This window comes from Daktulosphaira vitifoliae, unplaced genomic scaffold, assembly GCF_025091365.1.
Source record: "Daktulosphaira vitifoliae isolate Bord-2020 unplaced genomic scaffold, ASM2509136v1 Scaffold_4, whole genome shotgun sequence".
NCBI lineage: Eukaryota > Metazoa > Arthropoda > Insecta > Hemiptera > Phylloxeridae > Daktulosphaira > Daktulosphaira vitifoliae.
The window spans coordinates 31,131,053-31,143,164 of NW_026099575.1; the positions used below are offsets into that span (position 1 = coordinate 31,131,053).

Here is a 12,112-nt window from a genome sequence, read left to right on the forward strand (position 1 = left end):
AAAACTGCCATAATTTTCTTAAAAATGATCAAATCAAAAAAAAATTTTTTTATAGATGCTTGATGTCTTTACCTATTTTTCAATTTTCTTACTAAAAACTGCTGTAACTTTTTCAAAAATGAACATATCAATATAATTTTTTTTTCTATAGATGCTTNTTAAATCAAAAAAAAATTTTTTTATAGATGCTTGATGTCTTTACCTATCATTTGGTATATTTTTTTTTGTAAATCTGACACTTAACCTGCCACAGGGGGGGATTTAAAATGACAACTTTTTCAACTTAACTTTTGAAAATGTTCCGGAAGGTCTGACACTTNTGTCTATCATTTGGTATATTTTTTTTGTAAATCTGAAACTTAACCTGCCACAGGGGGGGATTTAAAATGACAACTTTTTCAACTTAACTTTTGAAAATGTTCCGGAAGGTCTGACACTTTTATATATATCTTAAATTAAAGTTAATGTAATGTACTTTATTATGAAAAAAAAAATTTGACCTCTGGACTTGTCTTCGTGGTGATAATGGCTACCGAATGGTATTTTTGTGTGAAAATTCTCGAAATTATATTTTACATTTTTAACTTTATAATGCTATAACTTATTGAAAAGTGTATGGATCAACACAATTTTTTTATGAGTAATAATATTTTTTAATAATCCCTTTTTCAATCGACATACTTTATTTTAATCAGGATATTAATAAGGAACTAGCAGATCATGTATCTTTTGGTATAATACACCAAATTTTTAAAATTAAACACTATCTAAGGATTTGCATCGAAGCGTTTTTTTTTTTTGATAGTGATTTTAATCACTGTCAGATATCATTATACTTGATCCAACTAAGCTACGTCACCACTGTGACGCGACCCCCCTGTGCTGCGTTTTTTAATTATTATTTCATTTACAGATGAGACTAATTTTCTTGTAAACTTTTGGAGTTATACTTTTTTTGCATAACACATATCATCCCTGGCGTGGGTACTCTTACCGGAATCAGTGGCTTATATGTAAAAACATGTGAGGGCCGCAGAGCATTGGGTCTGGGTGGACCCCCAAACCTAGGCGAATTCTCATTATTAAATATTAAATTGATCAGTTTTACATGATTCTATTTCCCGAAATTAACATGCTACAAAGGGTGGTGGCCTTCTTTCACGTGTTATGGAGTCAAAGATGGTCCATAGCTAAGCCAATGATGGATAGGACGGGTATTATGACAGAATAAGCAGAATGGACACTGATAAAAATTTACTATTTAAATAATTAAATTAAAATTTAAGGTCAACATAAGGAGGTGATTAGAATCAGTCAATCATTTTTATGTAGATATCAGTGTGATCACTTTTTAAAAATAAAATTGTGTGTACCAATTTCAAAATGTAAAGTAACAATTTTAATTATGGTATTGATGTTTTTTTTATGTTTTTGAACGTTTACAACACTACATAAATATTTAAGTATTTAATATATTTGAATATTATAATAAGACGATAATTCAATTTAATATGATAAAAACATAATAAATAATGATTTGTGTTCAACTGAATCACATATTTTTTAAATATTTCATTAAAAACTTTTAAAATTGTTCGTTAATATTTAATAAATTGTTCTATAAAATACATCATAGTAAAATTAATGTCTTCTCAGCTTTGCATCGATATTAAAATCAAAAAAGAGTCAATGGACATAATAATGAAGTTTAAAATCAAACTTACGCATTAATCACATAAATTATATAATAATTATACAGTTAATAAATTTAAATATAAAAAAATTTTGTCCAATACAAAAAATAACATTAAATGTATCTTCACATTAGTAGTATTAATTTCTATAATTTTAAAATTGTTTAAGTGTAATTTTAATAGTAAAAAATTATATACTTGATTAATACTTACGAAACTCTATAAGGACAGCATTAGGAAAAAGTCTAGACTTCTCAAGGTTAGAAAACATATTAGGTTTGAAATGAATATTACAAACTATATAATACTAATGCAATGTATCAATTCATTTGTCTAACAAATCATTTCTATTAAAATGTTGTAACCATTCTTTATAACTATTGAATAAATTTAAGATTTTTTAAGATACAAATATTATTTTTATTAATTTATAATAAAAAAAACTAACCGACGAATATCCTTTGGTATTTTAAACATCTTACAATCATCATTTATGGTGTCATATCTTGAGTTATTGCAATTTTTTTCAGTGCAAACATGAACCATTTTTCTAATTATCATATAAAAGATAATGGAAAATTAATGAAATAATGAAATAAACTGATTATAAGTACAATTTTTATAATATATATTTTCACTCAACCGGTATTAGTTTTTATCATGACAACAAAAATAATAATATCAATACCTACAATTAAATGACTGCTACTTTTTGTTTACATATCAAAGTTTTCATAACCTGATATTATGGCCGACTTGTACCACAACCAGACACCACCAAAGAGAATGTTACAAGAAAAATCTCGTTGGCACCCTGGGGATGAATCCGGGAACATGTGACCCAAAACATACGTTTCCACCCACTATGTTAGGCCGACTCCTCGTTATTAATTATTAAATAATTAAATGAAAAAGAAATATTGAATATTGTATGAACAATAAATTAAAACTGTTAATATAACAATAAAACAAAATTAATAAACAATATATTAAGAACATTCATATGTGAAATATGAAACAATGAAGCGTGCACATTAGTTGTATACACATAAAAATGAATAAGTATATATAATACATATAGTCGCAGCAAAGTGGAATCGAAAAAAGAAGGGATGAAGGTAAAAAAAAAGAAAGATCAATAAAAAAGCATCATAGCTTTTTCGTTATAAAATTATCTTACTCTACTAGTTATACATTTTTCTGAGTTAGATCCCATCGCAAAATACATACCACATCCAAACCTGCCATAAGAAACTTCGTTCATTTTTAAAAATATATGGTAGTTTTAAGAAAAAAAGTTGAAAAAATTTCAAAATATACCGATATTAAAAATCATAATTTTTTGAGGGATATTACCCATTTACAAAGAATGAGAAAAATGTTTTCAATTTTTTTGGGTAATATCTTCAACTGAGAGATCGGCCTGGCCTAGAGAGTAGAAAATCGTGTTTCAGCGCACAGGGTTGATTCCTAAGGCCCTAGCGATCTCTAGTACAAGCCGTTCGATCCATTATTGGCCTAGCCAGGAACCATCTATGTCTCCCTAATATGTGAAAGTGGGCCAACACCCTTTGTAGGATGTTATGTTCGGAATATAAAAGGATATTAAACTGATCATTATTATTTATTAAGAACAATATCTTCAACTAGATACGAATTATGATCTCTGAACGTATCATTGAAAGAAATCAGTCTGGTGAGAACTGAATAAAAGTGACGACAGTCATAAAAAAAACACATCATAGCTACATTATATTTATTTAATAAAATACCTTTTGATCAATATTTTAGAGTTTGGATTATGATTATTATGAAAGTGAGCTTACGATAAGAGAGGAAAAATTAAATGGTTACAAAACAGTTGTTGCAAGTAATGTCGTCAGATGGCTTATTTATTTTTCAATAGCTGTTTGTATTGCGGCTATTGGTATAATGATTGACATCATCATTGAATATTTATGCAATTGGAAATATCAATCAGTTCGTCGTTGTATTGATAAAGAAGATTCTTTAACAAGATGTATTATTAATTGGATATTTTTTACTATTGTTCCAACAACAATAGGAAGTTGCGTAGTTTTATTTATGGAGGTGGGAATATTTTCAATTTTTAAATAATAATTTAATTATTTTTTAAAGTAATATTTAAATTTAATTCAAATAATTTATTTCCTAAATCACATATTACGTTTTCCATGAGTCTATGTGATTTTTATTAACTATTTTTTATACTTATTAATTTTTATAGTGAAATTTACATGACGATATAATAAAAAGACTATGTAAGTTGTTTTATTGCATCGTTGTTTAATAATTAAATACAAAATGCATTATCTGATGTATAGGTGTTAGTATGGGTAAGAACATGTAGGATATAATTAAAATAAGTATGGTGAAGAAATTTTTTGGAGGAATATTAAAATAGTTCTTATGCATTTCTAATAATAAAACTTTGAGAACGCCATTCATCTGATGTCAAGATTTTTTATTCAAAATAACCTTTAATTTAAATTACATTTAATTTAGATGCGTAGCTAAAAAGATATCTTATCCTCATACTTAATAGATAGGTCAGTTTAACCTCCATCCATATATATATACATACATATTTTTATTATTAAACTCAAATTGTAGTAAAAGTTAAAAAATTTAGTAATTTAATATAGAATTATGATATAAATAAGTTTAATAGAGTGGAATCACCAATCAATAACAAATTATTTTATATAATTTCACTCTAATTTAACCTCATTGAATTATAAGAAAAATACATAAATGTAAAATAAATTCATGATTTTAGCCCTCAACCGCGGGAAGTGGAATACCATTTGTAATAGCATACTTAAATGGTATACGAATTTCAAGAATGACCGCAGTACGTTGCTTATTAGTAAAAATCATTAGTGTGATATGCGTTTGTGTAGCAGGTCTAGGGGGAGGAAAGGTTTATAAAGTAATTTTAATATAACAAAGGTCGAAATTAATGAAATATTTTTTTGCTCAGGAAGGTCCGTTGATAAATATTGGAGCGATGGTTGGAGGTTCGGTTGTAGAAGCCTGGTGGAAAGGATTTAAAAAAATGTCAGGTGAAAAAATTATTGGACCCCTCCAAAACGACAGAGAAAGAAGAGATATGATGGCGGCAGGAGCAGCAGCAGGGTTATCGGCAGCATTTGGCTCTCCTGTTGGTATACGAAATTTTACTTTATTTTATTTGTTAATATTATATTTTAGTAATACTACATTTTTAAGAAAAGGTTAAAACATGGTATAGCATTATTCACACGATTACACTTTTAGCCAGTTCATATATATAGCGTAACCATAGTTTTTTTACAGTGGAGTCATTATTTTTAGTTGACTTTTTTTTTGTTCATGAAATAATTTTCTTCAAAAAAAAAAGTCATCAAAATTGATGACTAAAAAAATTCAAACATCGCAAATTATTTCAGGATATGGANTTCATATATATAGCGTAACCATAGTTTTTTTACAGTGGAGTCATTATTTTTAGTTGACTTTTTTTTTGTTCATCAAATAATTTTCTTCAAAAAAAAAAGTCATCAAAATTGATGACTAAAAAAATTCAAACATCGCAAATTATTTCAGGATATGGAGGTACTACCCTCTAAGCACCTAGATACGCCACTGCCATTAAAACAATTTGTATGAAGTTATGGCAACTAAGTCATCATACATAACCACTTTCTAAATGTTTTTGGGGAAAATGGGAAGAAATAAAACAATGTCTTAGATAAATAAAAATGTTTAAAATACCCCGTATGACCCATGCAAATTTTCAAATTTTTGGTGTTTAAAAAACAATTAAAACACTATTTATACACTACGTGTTTAAAACGTAACAACTCTGCTCATAACCAGATCTATCATCCCAACTTATAAAACAGAGCACCTATAGAACTTCAATTCCACAGATAAATTTATAGTATTTATTTAAATTACTAGGTGGAACATTAATGAGTTTAGAAGAGGGCACGAGCTTTTGGAGCTCGAGTTTGATGTGGAAAGTGTTTTTTTGTGCTGCCGTAGCTTTTCCAACATGCAATGCTGGAAAAAAATTATTATTGGATAATAACATAAGTAAGTCCACATGTTTATTATAATTTAATCATAAGTGCAATTTTCTATTAAAAATTTCACGTGTTACATTAAATTACAATTATGTAAAATAAAATCAAAAATGTCTTTAATTCTTTTTTTTAAAGTAATAGAATTGTGATAAATAAAATTAATTAATTAAAAAAAATGAACAATTTTACTATTGGAAATAATAATTTATAAAACTAATGAACTGCTTTATATTTAGCGATAAATAACCTCCATACAATCCCCTTCCACCTTGGTGCCTATAAATATAAAAATATAATAAATACTGCAAGTATGATTTGAAAGTTGTAAGTTTCTCTTATAAATAACCTTTTAGTAGAAATGTTAAATGTGCATAAACTCATATTGTAGTTCTAAATATTACGTTCTTGTATGTTGAATAATGAAAAACTTAAATCAAATTGCTAATATTTGTATAAAAAGTTCAAGTACTATAATATAATAAAAAAATATTTATTAAGAATCAAATATTTAAATGGTATATCAAGTTAAAATGCAATAAATCGAGGTAGAAACTTTTTATACCTATGAGTTGGAAATTAAAAAATAAAATTTATAATTTTAAATAAATGTTGTTTTGAAAGTAATAGATATATGTATACATTATTTTTAGATATTACAGAATCACTTTATAGTCAAAGTTCATACTTTTTTGGTAATTTTAATGAAACAACTCTAACATTTTCTTATTCTGAATTTCCTATTTTTATCGCATTTGGAACTTTTGGTGGAATTCTTGGATCGTTATTTGTTACAATTAATAATCGATTATCCATTTACAGAATGAAGTTAGTCATTAAGTATTATTAAAATTGTAACACATAATATTGTTCTAAAAAAAAACTAATTATTTCTAGACATATTGTATCAAACAGGAAAAAACTACTTGAATGTATACTTACTACAATTGTTGCGTCTGTTGTCAGTTTCTTATCTATTACGATATTAAACTGTCATCCAAAAACAGAAAAAAGCGTATCACGTGTAGTACAAGTAACTATGATTATTCTCGCCATATGAAATAACCTAAAATTTGTTCAACGTTTCAAGGCTAGTCATCTTTCATGAAATTATATATTTCATCTTTGACGTTAATTACGTTAAATGTCCTTTTCAATAAATAAGCATTATTTAAAACACATAAGGATTCTAAGCAAAATACTTAGTATTTTCCTATATAGTTATATAGGAAAATATAACTATAACTATAGTTATATAGTTATATATATAGTTTAATAGTTTTTCCTACAATCTTTCCTAGAACCTCAAATCTACACATTTAGTATAATTAATTTAAAATAAAAAAAAGTGAAGTATCTTTTATAGATCTATTTTGTTTAATTTTCTTGATACTTTTTAATGGTTTACAAATGTTTGAAACATCATTAATTGAATAATTAGAATAGGAATTTGTAGAAATCGTTACTGTTAAATAGTTTTTAATTAACTTAAAAGTCGTTGGAAATTTTTTTTTTCAACATTTATAACACAATTTTTAAATTATACCTACATATACAACTTTGAATTTTATTTCATTCTGGCCAATGACCCAATCAAAACGAATTTTAACTTTATGTTAGGTTTGTTATAGATGAATTGTCCAGTAGGAACTTATAATGAAATAAGTCCATTTTGGCTTCATACACAAGAAGAAAATGTAAGAATATTATTTCATAGTCAAATCGGTGAGTAAAAATGATGTTTTCTGGTTATTATGTTGCGACGATGTAAAATAATTTAAACAATAAGGAATTCAACAAAAAATATTATCTTGTTGAAAAAAGAAAAATATGTTTAATAATTATAACTGATATTTAAAAATACAACTTTAGCTTACGTGTCGGTATAAATGGATCGGCACAACTGACTAATGCAATAATAAAATACATCGGGTTGGTAAACATACATTTACAATTACAGATAAATACATAAAATATAAATTCACAATAAATTTTGAAATAACACAATAATTTGTTCATAGTCGCCACAGTACTCCCCTTCCTAATGAAAAGTTAACGATAATAATTGTTTGGAAAACGGACCACTCGTCCAGAATAAATAATTCTTCATTCTGGACGAGTGAGAAATTGTTTTGGTTCAAAAATTATAATTTTTTGCTCATCCGTTACATTTAGTGTTGTTTACTGGGACTGTTGAATGTTGTCTTCATCAATTGATAGATTTATTAAAGAACATGGTTTTACTCTATCTATTGAAACATAAACTATATTTCTTCCGATCTCCAATTTGAAATTTTTGCTGTTTGTGATATTACTCTAAAGGGTCCATCTTAAGAAGGTTAACATGGTTCGGCACAACTGACTAATGCAATAATAAAATACGGCGAGTAGATACACATGTATTCACAATTACAGATAACAGATAGACATAATATGTACATTGTATATTCACGACGAACATCAAAATAACACAATAATTTTTACATTACATTTTTACATACAATGATATCATTTTAGTATACAAAAAAATATTAGTGATTATTAATTTTTTTTTTATGTAATATTTTTTTAGCGTTTTTACTCAAGTTTTGTCTGTAAATTAATTTATTATATAAATAATTATAATTTTACTTTAGATTTAAGCCCACTCTATCAGTATTTCTAACCAATACTAAACAATTAGAAAAACAATGATATTGATGAATACTAGAGTACTCTTGATTAATTAACAATACCATAAAAACTGAAAAACACTGTAAAAAATGTTTAAATTGCATAGCATTATTTTTATAAAATGAGTACTATTATTAAACTAATTAAATAGTAGTCTATTATTAAAAATGTATGAAACATTTTTGTTTACCTTACTCTAAGACAGGCATAAATTTGCAAGAAACTTAAATGTTTTAATTTATGATGAAAATACTGACAAAAAATAAAAAATTAAACAATGATACACTAAAATTATTATTTTGGTTGAGATGCTTAGGTTACATTAATGTATATTACAACTACATATGAATTTTTTAATAAAAATTAATTTTTTTAGACGAATTTTCGGTAACATCATTATTTTTTTATTCCATAATATATTTTTTATTAACGGTTTATACTGTTGGCTTAAACATGTCTGCTGGATTATTTTTACCTTTGTTATTGATTGGTGCTGCTTGGGGACGTATAGCTGGCATAGTTATTCACTATTATGTACCAGATGTTGTAAGTAATAATTTATAATCATATTTAAAATTAATAGAACTCTTACATTTACTAATTATAAATAAAATGTGATTGACCTAAAGAAAGTAAAAAAAAAAAACTGAATATTTCAATGATTGAAAACCTTTTTAAGTATCGAGAATGAAATTATATAACTGTTTTACCAAAATTAAGTATATTTAAATAAGCAATAACTATTCAAATAAATAACATTCATTTACACTGTAGTTATTTTTATTGTACAAAAATATTACTATTTGGAGTTGCTTATTTCTTTCTTCAAAATTTTGAGCAAATCAAATATTAATATTTACGCTTTTTAAATAATATTAAGATTTAAAAATTACTTCATGCATTGGATTATTTTATGGGTATATCTGTTTAGAAATAATTAATGTAATTCGAATTTACGTGTCAGTTAAAATCTTAAATACATATCTTTATCATATTTATTAAATAATGTTGGAAATTTATCTTTAAACTTAAAAATCTAATTTATTAATATATACTTTAATCATGAATATTTGCTTGATCTAGTTCTCTGTTAATTTTCATTTTTATTTAAATACTAGTATAATGTAATATTAACACAAAAATGTTTTTTATACGTATTTCATGTGTTAAAATAAGCCTTTTTAGTAATTTTTTTAAAATTATCAAAGTTACAAAATTAATTATATAAAAATGTTTTATCAAAATATTTTTAAGGTTGGACTTAACCCAGCAAAGTATGCATTACTTGGCGCTGCAGCTACTTTAAGTGGCGTTGCAAGAATAACAATTAGTTTAACTGTAGTTCTAATAGAAGCTACTGGAAATTTACAGTTTTTGATTCCATTAATGATTACATTATTTTCAGCTAAATGGACTGGTGATTATTTCAGCGAAGTAAGTCTATTAAATTATCATAAATATTCCGCATAAAAAAATTGTCAACTAACAAAAGCTAAACTTCTCGAGATTTATTCAATAGAGAAGAGGCTAATACCGAACTTTTTTTTTTATGACGATATTTTAATTAAAATATAATTATAACACAGCTAACGGAGAGACTCTTTTAGATCCGAGATACGCCATGGCTACATTTAACTTTGTTTATGACAGAAAATTTAATAAATAGATGTTTTACGTAAATAGTCCATGTTACTGACAAATAATAATTTTATTAGGGTATTTATGAAATGCAAATGAAATTATCGGGTTTTCCGATGTTGGTTAGCGAGCCTCCACCTATAACTGGAGACATAACAGCAGAAGACTTCATGAATAATAAAATTATAGCAATACCACAAATAATTATGATTGGTACTTTAATTGACATATTGAACACTTCTAAGCATAATGGATTCCCAGTTGTAACTCCCAATATATGTTTCTGCAACCGAGTGAGTATAAGAAAAATTATATTAAGATTTGCTTAAATTTCAGTTTAATGCTTAAATTATTATTTTCATAAGGTCAATGCAAGAGAACATAAATGTTATGGACTTCTTAAAGGGTTAATTTTACGTTCTCAGTTGAATGTTATTCTGAAAAACAATTTATACTTAACTCCATTACACGATGAAAATTATTGTAAAAAATTAGAATTAATCAGAAAATACACATATAAATGCCATAAATCTGATCCTTTCCAAGTAATCTATTTAAATTAAATGTAGATCTTAAATATAAAAAAATATTCAAAATTTAAAATAAATTTTAAATAAAAATGTATTTTTATGTCGTATTAAATTTAATTAAATACATTACAATACAATATAATTTGAATTAATTTTGTAGAAAATAAATATTGAAGATAATGAAAGAAGCATAGTTATTGATTTACGGCCTTATATGAATGTGGCGCCTTACATCATTAGACTGGTAAGGAATTGTTTTGAAATTTTATTGAAAAAATATCATCAATTTATAAACCAAACTGGAATTTATTTATTTATAATTTACCATGCAATAATTTCAAGTCTTTCAATACTATTTATTTAAAAAAATATGAATTTGTCAATGAGAACTTTTTCATTTATTATAAAATGTTTTTTCTTAACAATAATTTTGATTATATTAAGGGAAAATTTAACTTGAAAAAGATTAAATATAATAATTTTATGCAAAACATAATAAATTAGCTTTGTGAAAAATAAGATAAGATCGTTTTTTTAATTTTTCAGGAAGCTAAAAGAATTAGTCATTTTTAAAATATATCATTACCTACCAGTAAATTAAAAAAATTCTATTTTATTCAAATAATTTAATGTAACTACTTTTTTCTTGGATAAATGTATTTGTCGTTGTGATCATAATTTAGAACATCAAAATGTGATTTAAAAAAGAAATGGAGTTACCTTGTTTTTGTACAGAGCACTTCAATTATTATGTTTTAAACAATTCTGTATACAGAATAGAACGGATCTAACTGACAACTCATATAACTTATGATCTACATAACATTTTATGATTTTTTGTTTTAATAAATTTTTACAATATAGAACTATGTTTAAAATATGTTTTATGTTATTTTTCCCAATTACAAAAAATATTTTAAAAATTAATTATTTTATTAAAATTTTTTTTAAGATTTTAAGATAGCCATTTTATAGAAAAGTTTTTAAAAAAAATGTTGATATCAAAAACTCTTTTTTTAATTCAGTAGTTACGTTCACACAGCATTTTGATTTTTTTAGCAATTTTCCTGTGGTATCAAATGTTAGTCCATATTATGTAAAGTACAGAAGTTAACGCTTATTACATTATTTACTAATAACGGTACGCGATTTCTTTTCCATGAATATTATTAACATTTGAATAAGCATTTGTAATTGACATGAAAAAACAATTAGTAGTATAATTTATATTATTAAAAAAAATTATAGAAACATTGTCTAAAACATGTTGAATTTTTAATTAAATAAGTTCATATATCATAAATTGAAACGTGAATAATAGTAAATAAGTGCATTTATTATCAAATCTCCTAACAAGGAATATCCTATAATAATATGAATACAATGATAGAATTACACAAATTAATAATTGTTATCACTTTTCACTTAGTTAACCATAGAACACTCGTAGTTGACATACCATAATATTTCTAACTTTTGTGATAAAAAT

The 12,112-nt window shown here is 25.1% G+C and overlaps 1 protein-coding gene and 1 long non-coding RNA gene across 8 annotated transcripts in view; one reads left to right on the forward strand and one right to left on the reverse strand.

The window, feature by feature from the left end:
* The window catches only part of LOC126905675 (H(+)/Cl(-) exchange transporter 7-like), a 34,674-nt gene that overhangs the window by 6,048 nt on the left and 16,514 nt on the right, over positions 1 to 12,112 (forward strand). For 2 of the 5 annotated variants that reach the window (XM_050685610.1, XM_050685609.1), the window contains exons 3-14: positions 3,486 to 3,785; positions 4,495 to 4,638; positions 4,699 to 4,882; positions 5,661 to 5,795; positions 6,436 to 6,610; positions 6,680 to 6,815; positions 7,414 to 7,507; positions 8,832 to 9,001; positions 9,710 to 9,889; positions 10,171 to 10,386; positions 10,459 to 10,638; positions 10,784 to 10,867. In XM_050685610.1, the coding sequence (XP_050541567.1) occupies positions 3,486 to 3,785; positions 4,495 to 4,638; positions 4,699 to 4,882; positions 5,661 to 5,795; positions 6,436 to 6,610; positions 6,680 to 6,815; positions 7,414 to 7,507; positions 8,832 to 9,001; positions 9,710 to 9,889; positions 10,171 to 10,386; positions 10,459 to 10,638; positions 10,784 to 10,867 (1,998 nt within the window). The remainder of the gene's footprint in view (positions 1 to 3,485; positions 3,786 to 4,494; positions 4,639 to 4,698; positions 4,883 to 5,660; positions 5,796 to 6,435; positions 6,611 to 6,679; positions 6,816 to 7,413; positions 7,508 to 8,831; positions 9,002 to 9,709; positions 9,890 to 10,170; positions 10,387 to 10,458; positions 10,639 to 10,783; positions 10,868 to 12,112) is intronic. The other 3 variants (XM_050685612.1, XM_050685613.1, XM_050685611.1) reach the window with 2 other exon arrangements.
* Positions 1,788 to 8,837, reverse strand: LOC126905681 (uncharacterized). 3 transcript variants are annotated; one of them, XR_007704090.1, is made up of 6 exons: positions 7,333 to 7,444; positions 6,725 to 6,848; positions 6,471 to 6,654; positions 2,143 to 2,244; positions 1,908 to 2,071; positions 1,788 to 1,840 (listed from the first exon to the last, which is right to left on the reverse strand). It is a non-coding gene; the product is annotated as an uncharacterized LOC126905681 (long non-coding RNA). The 3 variants fall into 3 exon arrangements; XR_007704091.1 differs by adding an exon at positions 8,646 to 8,837 and having other exon boundaries at positions 1,800 to 2,071; positions 7,333 to 8,535; XR_007704089.1 differs by lacking the exon at positions 7,333 to 7,444 and adding an exon at positions 7,660 to 8,837 and having other exon boundaries at positions 1,797 to 2,071.